Here is a 14,429-nt window from a genome sequence, read left to right on the forward strand (position 1 = left end):
CTTGGAGAAACTTCCACCCAATCAAACTTACCTTTTAACAATGTGGTTTTAACAATGAATCAATGACATTTACAAGGAAAAGTTGACCCAAGTCGATCCATTGGTGCATATCCAGAATAACTTGGCTTAATTTTTTGATAATGGGAGGACGTGGCAATATGTCATCCATCTTTATAAATATAGGTTATGGTTTTCAAGATGTTGAGCTGAAGGTGGCTGCTAGCATACCAATCTATGAACTTCTCAACCAGGGTCATGTATTCCTCCACTGCAAGAAGAGGAGGATTTGGTGAACAAAAATGGTGAAATAACTAAATCTTTCGAAAAGAATATCTAATTCACTATTCTTTTTGGCTTTAATGATTGTATCAATCTGTAACAAGTAAATATACTAAGATTAAGATGAAACTTTTATCCCAATTAGCTTCAACGACGTCTGTATTTTCTCCAATCAGTTTCCTATGTAGCTTTCCCAGATGGTTCTATGTGACAAACCATCTGGTGTGTGTCAGGTTAAGAAATGTCGTAACGTTAAAAGAACTCCGCTCCAAAGACACGTCTGCAGCCAAATGACGCTATGAGATCACACTTATTGCTCATTCTGTCACCATTGCTATTCAAGGCTGCAATAAACACAAAGTATTTTTAGACAATAGGAGTCATTAGCGCGTCTGAACATTCATATGAAGTTTTGTTGTTCTCGTAATTTCACAAGAGTGTCAATACGGGCATACTCGGCTGTCAACACTCAGCAGCTCCGTCTTATGACGACACTGACTTACATAAGAGACACTGACAAATCAGAACAAAGACGAAAAACCCAAAAAGGTGTTTGTGTTAAAAGTCAAATTTAAAGCTACACAAACATTTCTCTTGCTAACATTTGACTTGCCAAGATTTAATAAGTGAAAGCAATAATCAATAGTTGTAAATGATTAGTTTAAAGGATCAGGATGCCAAACATGAGGAGAGAATATTAAAAAACAGTAAAATAAAAACAATTTTTTACAACCAGTATAATTCACAACAGAGGACCTATGTTTTATAACCATATCTAAAATTGATTAATTCAATTTTCCAAATGAAAAAAACAAAAATTATTTGGACTTTCCCTGAAGATCAAGCATTTATCAACCAGAGGTCATGGTCATCCCAGAGTAAGGCTTTGGCTCTCCCTAGAAGTTGTGATTTATGCCAAAAACAAAAAAGCAATCCCCTTTCTTGGCAGGCACCAAGTCTGACGACGTGGGTGCTTGTCGCGGGGTCATTGGCATTCCAGTAAGGGTTTAATAGGCTTGTAGAGCATCGGAGGCAACACTCGAATATCACACCGGGAAGCCGTCCACTGAAGAGGATCACAGGAGAACCGAGGTAAGTTCATCATTCATCTCACAATCTGCACCAGTCTTAGATGGAGGTGTTTTACTATTGAAAGTTGGTTTCAGTCTTTCACAAAGAACTAATCCTGCGACTGATGCACTCCTAACATCTCGTCCAAGCATTATAATAGTTAATTTGGCAAAGTGTTTAAAGTGTCTGCCTGTAAACGCAATTAAACTGCCTGGACTGTCAAGGGATCTGATATAGTACAGTATTTCTATTATATATATTTCCTAATTTTGTGGCTCTGTACAAATGTGTTTTTATTTTTTGTTATTTCACAGTTTTTAGTTGATGTTAATTAGAATTCAAAAGGTCGTCTTGCTAATTTCCTATAATTTAGAAAATGTAAAAATACACTAAGGCCATTTTCAATAGCAGTTTGTGTGGTCACCAGATCTTACCAATACTACTTTAATTTGTAAATGTGACAACTCAAATTATTTCAATAATATTTAGAAACTAATTATATTATATATCTAAGGGACGTTTAAGGTATTTAAGTATTACAGTCGTTTGGCAAATTTATGTCTTTTTAATCATCTAAAAGCTTTAAAAATGTAACTTTTTAGGAGCATCCTTTCTCAAACTCAATATATTTCTATATTTACCACAACACAATTGTTTCTGGGTTATATTATTCTGTATTACTACTGAAAAATATTGATTACAAACCAAAAAAGGCAAGAGGGGCCCTTAACATAACCCAAATTAAGAAAAAATGCCACTGTCAGCGTCTGCACATCATCAGCACCATCTCCATAGATAGCCACATGCTTTTGGAACATGCCCTTGGCTGTGTCTTCCTTTTAAGCATTTTTATGATGCTCTCGAGTCACTGCGCACACCGTCCCGTGCTATATTTCAGCACTGGTCACATGAAACCCATAAAAAATCAGCTCTCACGGCAAGGGGGCCGTTAGCGTGGGACCGTGTCAGAAGACAAGTACACGGAGCAAGTTTTAAACCTTGAAAGTGCAACTCAAATGTTTAATGAGTACTAGAATTTGAACTGTGTGCAACCTCTGTTTAAGACATTTTTTAAAAAGGCATGCAATTTGTAGTCATGGAAAGTGCTCCTCTTATTTACCCCAAGTGTAGTCGCAGCCTAATTGGGACAAAACTTTTTTCATCACATTGTAGCGCTGGAAATTATAAAACAAACTTAAACACAGATTTTTGCTGTATTGACAAAACCGAGCAAGATGTTAATTAAAGCTGACTTATCAAGAGTCGGGGTGTAATTAATATCAATTACATGTTTTTCTTTCGGCCTCAGATTACAGATATAGATGATGTGGTGAGCAGGATCCAGCTCTGTACGATCCACTCGTGTCATCAGTGATTTACAAGCCTATTAAGATGTTCAAGATGAGATGCTCAACAGTTTTATGTGGCATGTGACCTATCAAATTACAATCGACTTTTCTCATCTTTCAACAGCCGTGTGCTATCGACACTCTAGACTATCACGCGGCTGTACTGGGAGTTGCTGGGTTTGTGCAAACACTCAAGAGGGTTAGAGGTGTTTAACGGCTGACAAATCGAAATTTCGACGTGTGAATGGTCAACACTGTAACAAGTGGTTTGTTGAAAACTATGAAATTGGTCCAACAATCTGGTTTAGCTAATGAGCCAGTGAATCTACGTTTGAAAGAAGTACAGTCGAGTTCTCTAGCTTGAATTCATGTTGGAAACTTACAGCGGGAAGCAACAGACACTCCAGTACTGACAATACAGCCAGTTAGTGAGTTGGTCAGTCAGTCAGTCAGTCAGTCAGTCAGTCTGTGAGAGCATGTGTCTGTTTGTTTGCTTATTCACCTTGAGGCTTTATATTACAGTCTGGTTGCTGTACTGCTTTTACACCCTGCTCTCCTATTAGATCAGAGACGCATAAATCTGCCGCTCATGTAAAATGCACAATCCAGTGATTCACTACCACCACAAACCCAAACACCTGTCATGGGTTTTTTAGTTATAGTTGTAACTGGTCTTGTAGGAGGAGGAATTCATTCTGAGCAAAGAGATCAGACAACGTCAGCAACATTTAGTTGTGAGGAGAATAAACAGTACAGGGAAGGAACTGCCAGGAAATATATTCTAGCTCCAGGCGATTCTCACACTCACCTCCACCACAGAATAACATCTGAACCCACACTGTGATTGAGAAGTAAATTCTTCAGTCTTGCAGTAAAGAATAATTTAGAATATGATTAGATGATGTGGTTTAAAATCATTTACTGAAGATAGATGAAGCCAAAGTTTATTTTTTTCTAATTATTCAAATTTTCATCACTGGTTTTAGATGGTTGTGAAGTGGAGTTCTCTGTTAAAATCTCCTCCTGAATAAAGTGTGTGTCTCTTGGAAGTCTACTGTAGATTTTCTTTCTTTCAGGAGAAAAACATCTTTCCTGCTATTTGAATTGATCAGTTGAGCTGCAACTAATGTACTTATACTTTCTCCATCCTATTTTTATAGTTGGAGAAATCTCTCCGAAGAAATCTCTAAATCAATCTTGAAATCAAAGGAGCCGGGATGTTTAGAAAAGCCAAGCTGATGGATGGGACCGCATCTGGCCAAGGTAAACATTGAATACTAATCTTATTTTCTGCAGGAGTCTTTAAGAAACAACAAGATTGTGAGAAGTTAATCTTTGGTCTTTTATCCATTAGCAAACACGAAAGTGACAAGCAACCAAATAAAGCCTGTAATCTGAACCTGAAGGGAAAAACTGAGAATCGTTTGAAGTAAATAGTGGATCCAACAACCTTCAATCTAAAAGGAAACATTTGTAATAATTATTATAACAACAACAGTTTACACTAACTTACAACATGTTTATTATTGATTATCTTAGGATGCAGTTGCAGTTAGGAAAGCCATATTAGGTGTGTGCAAAATATGTATAAATCATATTTCACATCTTCAATTAACACGTCTTAAAATAATAAGACACATTTTCTGGTCAAAGTCAAACAGAATTGATAGAAGGCTGAAACTGAAGCTACTACAGGTTCTCTTCCATGTTTGGAAGGGGAGGGTGAGGTGAGGGGTATTCGGCTGCAACATGAAAATTTACCACTAGATGTCACTAAATTCTACACACTGAACCTTTAATGAATCAATCTAAAGAAAATTTTGAAAGATTGACTTGTCATAATTTGTGGAATTATGTATCTGTTTGATGCATCAAATGGTTGAGTTTGGTTCATTATCAAGGCTCCTACTCTGTCACAAAGCATTTGCTTTCGTAATTTATAGTAATATTCAAATAAAACTCTCTTCAGAAAGTCCACAATTTTTCCATCAGAAACCATTTGACTGCACGTTGTGTATTCAAGGCCAATGGGAGGTTATAAAGTAGGTGAAGACTAATTGGAGAATGATCAAAAGACTGTACACTGAACAGCAGAGGAGTTATAATACTTGACAGCCGAACCCATAAGCACATGTATTTTTGTATATTGGCAAGTGACAGTAAAGACATCAGTGTATACACCCATTCTTCTTCAGCATTTTCTCGTCTCTCAGTTGAATTACTTCATGTCAATCCATAATCTAATTCTAACACCATGTTGACGTGTGCTGTACATGCTCTTTCCCGTGTGCCTTATCAGGTCCAGATGCAGAGAATTGTAATGGTAATCAACAGCAGTTTTTTTTATCTCCATACTGCTGCTGAAGGCATGAAAAGCTGATCTGCAGTATGCTGTACATTACGTGCACATATATTCTGTGCAAAGATATGTGGATGCATCACTACATATCTGCTCTCAGGTTGAATATCAGGCATGGATTCCCAAGAAAAAAGGTTAAACAGATAAACGTAATATAAATGCAAATGTCGACTGACACAAGACTCATCTACTGCACCAGAGCCACATGTATGTACCGTTTAGATCCAAGTGACGATTAACTGAGTAACATGGAACATTCTAATATGTCATGTATTAGAATGGGTCTCCACATTGTTTATGCGAGTGATGATCCGATTTACAAAAACAACAACAGATTGACGGCTGGATATAATCATGGTGATTATTTTCGATGTTTTAAGTGCCAAATGTATTGTGTCACTGACGCTTCATTTTCCACTGACAGCGGGGTTCAAGAAAAAATCTCGAGTCCCCGGCGTGATGATTACACAGTTTATTGAGACCCTGCCAGAAGGAAAGAGCCACCCAGACTTCACCCGCAAGCCAATTGCTTTGACCATCCAAGAGGGTAGGACTGACTGCTACAGAATCATTATTAACACAAAATACTCCAAGGGGGAATTTACATGATTCTGCATAATGGTTTAATCCATGAATTTGTGTGAAAGGCCATTAGCAGCACAGCCTTGCAACATTCAACACCTAGATGCATAAAAGAGTCGGATAAAGTTTAACACACACTCACCCTGATTTGGAGTAAAAACAGCACCAACAAAAAATGATTTATTGTGTTATCATACCACGAATTCTATGTTTTTAAAGTGTAAGCTATAATATGTATTTGTGTATATTAATAAGAATCATACTACTGTTTTTCCAGGTGATTTAGAACATGAGGTGACCTTTTTATCTTTTTTTACAGGGAAATTTGCCTTTTTCAAAGCCATTGTCACCGGAGACCCGGAGCCAACTGTCACATGGGGCCGAAACAATGGAGATGTGTCTGATACTTCAAGATACCAGACCAAATACGATGCCAATTCCAATGAGCATACATTTGAGGCAAGCGATATGGGGTTATCAAATCGCATTGAGACTGTACAGCAGCATGGAGAAAATTATAGAGAAATAAATAGCATCAAGGTCATCCTGGTCTTCAGACCATCACTTTGATTTTTTTTTACATTCTGAAGGAAGTCAGTCCTATCAACACACACTGGAAACATTTAACTGCTCACAGACCAGTGACACTTTAACCTACTTCAGCTTGACCATTGAGCCTTTGGAGGTACATAAACAGAAAATGTGGAAGCGGTGTTACTTTGCATTAAACCAACTAACACAGTTATTATTATATCCATTATATTTAGCATGTCTTGGTTCTTTCAGATGCCAAATGTCATGCCGGATCAAGCTGACATCTACAAATGCTTTACCAAAAATGAATATGGACAAGCCACGGTCACGGTCGTACTGAATGTTATTGAGGGTAAGGGCTACTTGTTGGCAATGCAAAAGAAAAAGTAATGTGAAATATGATAGAAGGTGATTTACACTTTTATCTAAATGTGATACTTCTCGACTGAAAACCCTTTGGTGTAGGCCACTCATTCCAATGCTCAACACTCAGCAGGCTGTTTAAAAACACTGTATGATAAAGTTAATTCTCCTATTTTCTGCCTTTAGTTGGTTTCAAGAAGAACCAGCAACAAACAGCAGAAGTTACTGAAGAAAACTTTAAGAATGTGCTAAAGAGGAGAAGGTGCGTTTGAGCTTCTATACTAACGGTGTCTTCTACAGATTTACAAGACTGTCTAAGCGATTCATCCTATTTTCAATTTCCAGTAAGATCCGTCCCAAGTCTGAGCAACTTGAGAAAAAAGACGGGGAGAATGATCCGAAGTTTTGGGAGCTCTTAATCAGCGCTGATAAGAAAGATTACGAGAGAATCTGTGCAGAGTTTGGAATCACTGACTTCCGATGTATGCTCAAGAAACTGAATGCAATGAAGAAGGAGAGGGAGGAAGAACAAGCTCAGGTTTGTGACACTTGTTTGATGATTTGATTTTTTCTATGAGACGTGATATCGACTACACATGCTGCGATAACAGAAGGTAAAGTCAGTTCTCTTTTCCCTTGATACTTATTTCTTATTCCGTTTCTGTCCCAGTTCATCAAGGAACTGTGTAACCTGAGGCCTATTCAAGTCAATGCAGATGGTTCCGCATCCTTTGAGGTCGACATGGATCTTATTGACGCGAGCAGCCACATCTTCCTTTACAAGGTTAGTGTGGAAACACAATTACACGTCCAGCCGCCCTTCTACATATCACCGCATTACAGTTTGGGGGAGTCACCCCAAAGAAATCAGGAGCAGTCGCCCTCAATTTCAACCATGAACCCAGAAGTGAATATTTCTTGTATATTTCCCCTGTAGGATGGTGTAATGGTTCCATATACAAAGGAGTTGGGAGACAAGATAAAGCACAGCCTCAAGAAAGTGGGGAGAAAGTATGTTTTCAGTATGAGGGACCTTATGCCAGAAGATGCTGGACTGTACCAGTTGGATGTAGAGGATGTGAATATATTTTCTACTGAATTTAAAAGTAAGTTTCATACTTGCATACAGTTAATTATTAACCTTAATTAAAGCAAAGGAAAACAATGTTTTTTCTATGTAGATGTTGATAATATTATTGATATAAAACTAATAACTTGTTATTTTGAAGTCCCCATGGTGGAGTTCCTGGTGAAACTTGAGGAAGTGAAGGCAAAGGAGAGAGAAGATGCCGTGTTCGAGTGTGTCCTGTCAAACCCCTTCGCCAAGATTCTGTGGTTTGGCAAGAATATGCCACTGGAACAAGGGGACAAGCACGATATCGAGGTTTCAGAGGACAAGCTCATTCACAGACTGGTGGTCAAAGACTGCATGGTGGTGGACAAAGGAATTTACTCAGCCTGCGCAGGAATAAAATCCTGTAACGCATGGCTTGTTGTTGAGGGTACGATTCACTCCATTAAAAGACTGACTGATAATAATCAAGTTTGTAAGGGAGTGATATTGAGAAAAATGTGGCTGGGTCCAGTCATATTATGGCATTTTAAAATGTAAACCCATGGCAAATAATTTGTTTTTTCCTAAATCAGCTGACAAAGATGCTCCAAAGGGGAAAAAAGCAGCAAGGAAAACCACGAGGGCTGGAGGAGCTGGAGTGGACCTGCAGAAAGTGGCCCAAGAACAACAAGTTAAACTAGTGAAAGAAAGAGAAGAAAGAAAGGAACAGATTCAAGCTGCTAAAGAAGTGGCCGCTGCTGCGCCTCCACCTGAAGCTCCTCCAGCTCCTCCAGCTCCTGCAGCTCCTGCAGCTCCTACAGCTCCTGGAGCTCCTGCAGCTCCTGCAGCTCCTGCAGCTCCTGCAGCTCCTGCCGCTCCTGCAGCTTCTGCCGCTCCTGCAGCTCCTGCAGCTCAGGCACAAAAAGATCCCGAACCAGGTAAGAATTAGGCTGTAAGTTTTTTTTTTAAACAGGATTGTTATTGTGTTTAATCCTATTTAATGTATTTTAGTTCCTGCCTTTCTCTTTAAGCAGATTTTTGTAACTATTGTATATATTTTCTTAACTTTACAAACCATAGGAAACATCAAGATTTTTGTATTTCAGTGTCTAAATAAGCTAATTTAAAGAAGTCAGCCTAGGCTATAAGAAAATATAACAGACATGTATTATTTATATACAGTCACTTTATACACAAAACAATGAATGAATTAAATAAATAATTAATTGAGATTTAATCTTTGTTGTATCAATTTGCATGTAATGCTTAATATGACAATTTGCTGATAATGGTGACCACTAACTAGTTGTAATGTTTGATTGAAACAGTGAGCGAGCCGGCAGTGGTGACATCGGCTCCACCAGTTGTGGGGGAAGTGATCACAGGTAAGAAACTGTTTAGATAAGCTTTGCATGAAGTTAAAGATGAATGACAGGATTTAAACAAGCGATTTTGTTTTTCTAATTTAGATTTAATTGTGCTGATTTGAATTTCACTCAAACTGAGTAAGGCTGTAACTTATTAAAACATTGGAAGAAGGGAATTGATAAATGCAGACTTATTATCCCTCTTCCACAATTTATTATTTTAATTTCAATTCAAGCTTATATCACAGTTACTAGATGAGATGTATGAATGAGTAATTGCGAAAAGACTGATAACATAGGATTACAAGTGCTTTTAAATGTGTTTAAATATTTTATGCAAAGAACATGAGGCTATTTTGAGATCTGCAACATACCCGAGTTATGTGATCCATCTCATTTAAGGTCATGTCTGGTCTTGTTGTTGATACCATTATCATGAGACATAAGTGCAGGCTGGTTGGGACAGTTGTAAAACATACATGACCTTAACATTGATCCTGTATCTCAAGACTGTAAGTTCACTGCCAGCTGACTTCTAAACACCCCCCCCCCAGACACATTAAGATGTCTTAAAATAACTCTTTATAACACTTTCCAAAACCTTGAAAAACACAATCAAAAACGTATGACATAATGGCATACTTTGGAAAATGGTCATAACAATGTCAAGTGCGAAGGATTTGTAGAAGGTATTATGAATTAATACTTAAAGCCGAGATAAATAGATGTGTTTACAAACTGCCTGTCCTTCAGATGAACCACCGACAGCAGCGGGGGATTTGGTAGAAGGTAAGAGAGACAGTGGTGCAAACAAAACTGAGGAGGTGACTGAACAAAGCTCGTTCACGTGACTTACTCTTGTTGTTGCTGTTATCCACTCAGCTGAGGAAGCCATTGGTGGTGATCCACCACAGGCAGTTGCAGGAGGTGGTATGCCAGATATTTACCTCTGAGCAACAAACAAGAACGCAGATATTAAAAGACTAATCAAAGACTAAAAGATTTGCTTTAGGCCACTGGGTTTCTGTAAAGGTTTGCAAAAACTTTAAATTTGCTGCTTGTAGTAATTATGTTTGATTTTAAAATCATTAACTTGCCTCTTACGGTCATTTGTATTTAACATCAACTTTACGAACAGAACAGCCTGATCTAATATGTAAACTATGCACTATATTAGCACTGCATACAATATCATTAACCTTTTTCTTTTGTGCAAAACAACAATGACGTTTAGACCCCGACTGATATTGACTTTTTCCAATACAGTGGAAACCACTTATAGTGATTACTTTTGTCCCGGGACAAATTGATCACTATAAAAGGTTGATTACTATAACCGAATTGTGTAGCTTCAGTATGATGGTCCCGGAAAGAAAAGGGTAACTTTGTTTCACGTTGTCCAGAGCCCGTCTTCACCTGTGGACTCTCGGATAACTACCTTCTTCGTGGAAAGACAGCGAAATTACCTGTGAAGATGAACATGGAGCGTGATGGTTCCTGGTTCAAAGATGGAGAGCAGGTCAAGTCCATGAATATCTGTTATTATCATATTACGTCATTCCTATCTTACAATTTGCAATCTCACACTTTCATTTAGAGTAAGTGTATCACTAAGACAATCTTTAAACCGTGATATATTTCATCACAACAGTATAAACTGCAAATTAACAAATGGTCTCTGGAATGGTGTTCACAAGTACTTCATTAAATTTAAGTTATGCATTACAGAAAAGTTTCAAGGTCTCCCTTTTCCTTTTAATTTGCTAGTTAAACTCAGGTGCCGGGGTCAGCATAACCAAAGAAGGAACCTCTCACATGCTGACAATTAAAAGCTGCACAGATGACGACTCTGGACTTTATCGCTTTGTGTCAGGGGAGCAGAGTACACAAGGAAAGGTTACTGTAGGAGGTATGATTTACTTTCCTCCCTTAATTGCAGAACATGTACGAAATGGCTGCTGCAAAATGCATTAAACTTAATTACTCTCTGCTTTACAGATGTACCGGAATTTGACCCGGACGACCTTCACAAGTTCGCCAAACCTGTGATAGTAAGAGTGGGGCAGAATGCTGCTTTCAAGATGCCCTACACTCCTCAGGAATCTCTGATGGTCAGTTGGTTTAAGGATGGCACCGAGATCAAAGATGGGGGAGGAGTTAAGATCTTGAAGGAGCCCAATCACAGCCGCCTGCTCCTCAGAGACTGCCTGCGGACAGATGCAGGCGAAATAAAAATACAGCTCAAAAACCCATTTGGAGTTGTGGAGGCCACATCTCAGCTTATCGTGCTTGGTACAAAATCAAGGAATCTAATACAAAACTTGCACCTTACTAGGAACCACTGTGTGAGCTGCATATAAAGTGCTACACTGTGTTGTTCTGACAGATCGCCCAGGCCCACCAGAGGGTCCAGTGGAGACCGTCGAAACCACCTCATCTGTGATCGAGATCAAATGGAACCCTCCAAAGGACGACGGCGGCTCGGCTGTCACCAACTATATCATCGAACGACAGCAGACAGGACAGAGTCTGTGGATGAAACTTGGGGATGTTTTAGCTGACAGGACCTCCTTCAGAGACAGGAATGTGACTCATGGAAAGAAATACAACTACCGTATCCACGCAGAGAACCCTGAGGGCCTCAGTGATGCCCTGGAGACAGCTGACAGCATTATGGCTGGCATAATGAGTGAGTGCAGGAAAGAAGAAGTCTCATTTAGCTTTCCTCAGCAAGTCCCATGATAATCTCCCTCAGGTTGTAATAAATGAAAATGTCTTTAGATAGGTTTTGTGATGGCTTCAGATTGTCTGTCACACTATTCAGCTGTTGTAGAAATCCCACAATAAAAACAGGTTTATCTCAGAGGATTTATTTGTGCAAGGGTTAGGGAGTAACACCATGGAGTTCTTAATGCATTTCGTGTCTTTAATTACTTCTTAATCATTAAACCCGCGCTTACATGATTAATAAGACTACTCATCATTTCCTAGTACTCTCTGGTCCACCCGGTGCTCCCAACTTGGTGAGTGCCTCTAAGACGTGTATCAATTTGACGTGGACCCCTCCAGAGGACGACAGAGGGGTACCGATCATCGGTTATCAAGTAGAGAAGCGAAAGAAAGACACAAATGAGTGGATGGCCCTGAATGCACTCAACGAACCTATCAAAGGTCAGAAACAAAAGCATACATATCACATATGACAGCGAAAAATGCTCCTTTTCCCCTGACTTTTGTCCTCGCTGTGCTATTCATCTTATATCTAGATGCTAAGTTCGCTGTTAAAGATGTTACGGAGGGAGCGGAGTATGAGTTCAGGGTTGCGGCAATCAACGAGTCAGGATCTGGAGATCTAAGCCCTCCTTCTGCAATGGTGTGTGCAAAGAATCCCAACAGTACGTACAAAAGCATATTCACGGTGCACATCAATGATTTAACCTTGTTGTCCCACCACATATTGTCTGCTGCCTTGTCTGCGTTTCATAATCTGTGAGCTTGCGTTTTCCTTTCAGTGAGACCTTGCTTCAAAGATCCAGAGGACTTCATTGTCGTCAGAGCAGGAAATTCTGCCCGGGTCAAAATCTGCTATGAGGTATGAATAAATCCAAAATCTGGTTTGCATACAGTGTCCTTGCTGCTCGGTGTAAATCTAAAATCCATCAGTCGGTTCCAGTTGTTGGATTTTATGCCCCAATCCAGCCATGTCATGTCTTGAGTGATGAGTTTACCACATTGTGATGCGACTGCTTATGTCTCACACTTTATCTCATTTATCTGACGTTAATATCTCCAGGCTGAGCCTCCACCTCAGATCACTTGGGTGAAGGAGGATGAGCCATTATCCCAGTGGATCGATATCATTAATACAGAGGGAATGTCTCAGCTTGTCATTCCCTCATCGAAGCGGTCAGATTCAGCCATCTACACTATCACAGCCAAAAACTCTGTGGGCGAGGCTTCGTTTGACGTTGAGGTTAGAGTCGCAGGTAAGGACAAGTAACAGAGTGCTAGACTATGAAAACAGAAGTGGCATTTATGTGCTGAAACTACTGGTGGAAATTATTTTCAATTACCCTCATTGTGTTCCACTGTTCAGGAACATTAGTTAATGTCTTGTATTAGGTTGGGAAACATTTTGTCTATTAAATGCCAAAAACACAAATGTATTGGCACCCCGGTGTCAATTGGAAAATAAAACCATTTCCCCAAAACTCGGGGGAAAAATAATTCAAATAAGACAAAGGTTTAGAAAACGATTATTTCCTCTCTCAGTAGTATAACCTGCCTCTTATTGTACTCAGATGAACCCAAGACTCCAGGACCGGTGGAGTTGGAGCAGACGGTCCACGGCAAAGTGGTGGTATCGTGGGCGCCCTCTCCCGACCAGGAGCTCGACAACCGCCTGTACTATGTGGTATCTCAACATGACTCCAACAGCAGAGTGTGGAGGACTATGGCAGACCGCCTCAGCGCTAACACATACACAGCCAACAACATCCTTCCCGGGATAGAGTATCACTTCCAGATCTACGCCAAGAACGACGTTGGCCTCTCAGATCCGTCTCAGTCACCAACATGGGGCGCCAACAGCAACAGAGGTGGGATGTTCCCCTCTTCGGCAATGTTTCATCATGTAATCACAGTAACATCTTGCATTTGAAGTAACAATCAATTTCTAAATAAAAAATGTCTGGTTTTTTCTCTCCCTTAAAGTTAATGTAAGTTCGAAAGGATTTAATTCTAAGGACATTTCCTTTGAGAGGTCACCATCCATCCTGGTTCCTCTCAAAGTCCACGCTCCACCTAAAGGTTATCAGCTGTACATGACATGCGCTGTCCGGGGAAGTCCTACACCCTCGGTATCCTGGTTCCTGAACGACGTGTGCATCAACTCAGACAAAAACTACTACATCACCAACTCATTCGGAGTGTGCTCCATGTATATCCTCCGAGTGCGGCCAATAGACAGTGGTGAATATAAGGTGGTTGCGGTCAACTCTTTGGGAAAGGCAGAGTGTTCCACTAAACTTGTTGTTAGAGGTAAGGTTTATCCTAAGAGTAGATTTCTGTATTCAGACGTTCATGCTATGATTATTGTTCTAATCATTATTCCTGCCTTTTCTCCACAGATTAAAATGGCAAAAAAGTTTTAAGCAACTTTTCCTCCGACTGAGATTCTGGAAAGTAAGAAAATTGAATGTTTTACTGCAAAGACTGCATTGAAAGCCGGTGATACATATTGAGCAGGTAAAAGCAGATCAAATGATTTAAAATGATCTAATGATCATTTTAAATCATGATGAATACATTTTTTTTTTTTTTTAAATGCAAATGAATCGTAATTGTTACTGTAGTTAATTGTTTAGTAAATAATTGAGACATCTGTCAAATATATGAGCTTCTAACAACAATAAATCAAACAAACTGACATCGGTGTTCCTGTGCTTTTTTGTAAAGAGGCTTGACTGTGC

The 14,429-nt window shown here is 39.4% G+C and overlaps 1 protein-coding gene across 2 annotated transcripts; it reads left to right on the forward strand.

Moving 5' to 3' along the window:
- Positions 1-1,214: 1,214 nt before the first annotated feature.
- On the forward strand, positions 1,215-14,386 carry igfn1.4 (immunoglobulin like and fibronectin type III domain containing 1, tandem duplicate 4). 2 transcript variants are annotated; one of them, XM_035151207.2, is made up of 24 exons: positions 1,215-1,371; positions 3,860-3,962; positions 5,483-5,605; positions 5,960-6,099; positions 6,427-6,526; positions 6,724-6,799; positions 6,883-7,075; positions 7,208-7,321; positions 7,475-7,643; positions 7,767-8,039; positions 8,185-8,529; positions 8,920-8,976; positions 9,712-9,747; positions 10,362-10,477; positions 10,726-10,867; positions 10,957-11,250; positions 11,345-11,647; positions 11,950-12,129; positions 12,225-12,353; positions 12,471-12,550; positions 12,752-12,944; positions 13,260-13,556; positions 13,672-13,998; positions 14,088-14,386. In XM_035151207.2, exons 2-24 carry the CDS (start codon positions 3,917-3,919, stop codon positions 14,090-14,092), a joined length of 3,738 nt encoding a protein of 1,245 aa, XP_035007098.2. In that variant the 5' UTR covers positions 1,215-1,371; positions 3,860-3,916; the 3' UTR covers positions 14,093-14,386. The 2 variants fall into 2 exon arrangements, with proteins under 2 accessions (XP_035007098.2, XP_035007106.2); XM_035151215.2 differs by lacking the exon at positions 9,712-9,747.
- The last annotated feature ends 43 nt before the right edge of the window (positions 14,387-14,429 follow it).

This window comes from Hippoglossus stenolepis, chromosome 3 (genome assembly GCF_022539355.2).
Source record: "Hippoglossus stenolepis isolate QCI-W04-F060 chromosome 3, HSTE1.2, whole genome shotgun sequence".
NCBI classification, from domain to species: Eukaryota; Metazoa; Chordata; class Actinopteri; order Pleuronectiformes; family Pleuronectidae; genus Hippoglossus; species Hippoglossus stenolepis.

Excerpts from the sequence above, each read along its gene's own strand:
- igfn1.4 (XM_035151207.2), top strand. The coding sequence starts at position 3,917 with ATGTTTAGAAAAGCCAAGCTGATGGATGGGACCGCATCTGGCCAAG. Across the intron at positions 7,322-7,474 it reads GCCACATCTTCCTTTACAAG|GATGGTGTAATGGTTCCATA; the intron begins GTTAGTGTGGAA and ends TTTCCCCTGTAG. Across the intron at positions 13,557-13,671 it reads GGGCGCCAACAGCAACAGAG|TTAATGTAAGTTCGAAAGGA; the intron begins GTGGGATGTTCC and ends TCTCCCTTAAAG.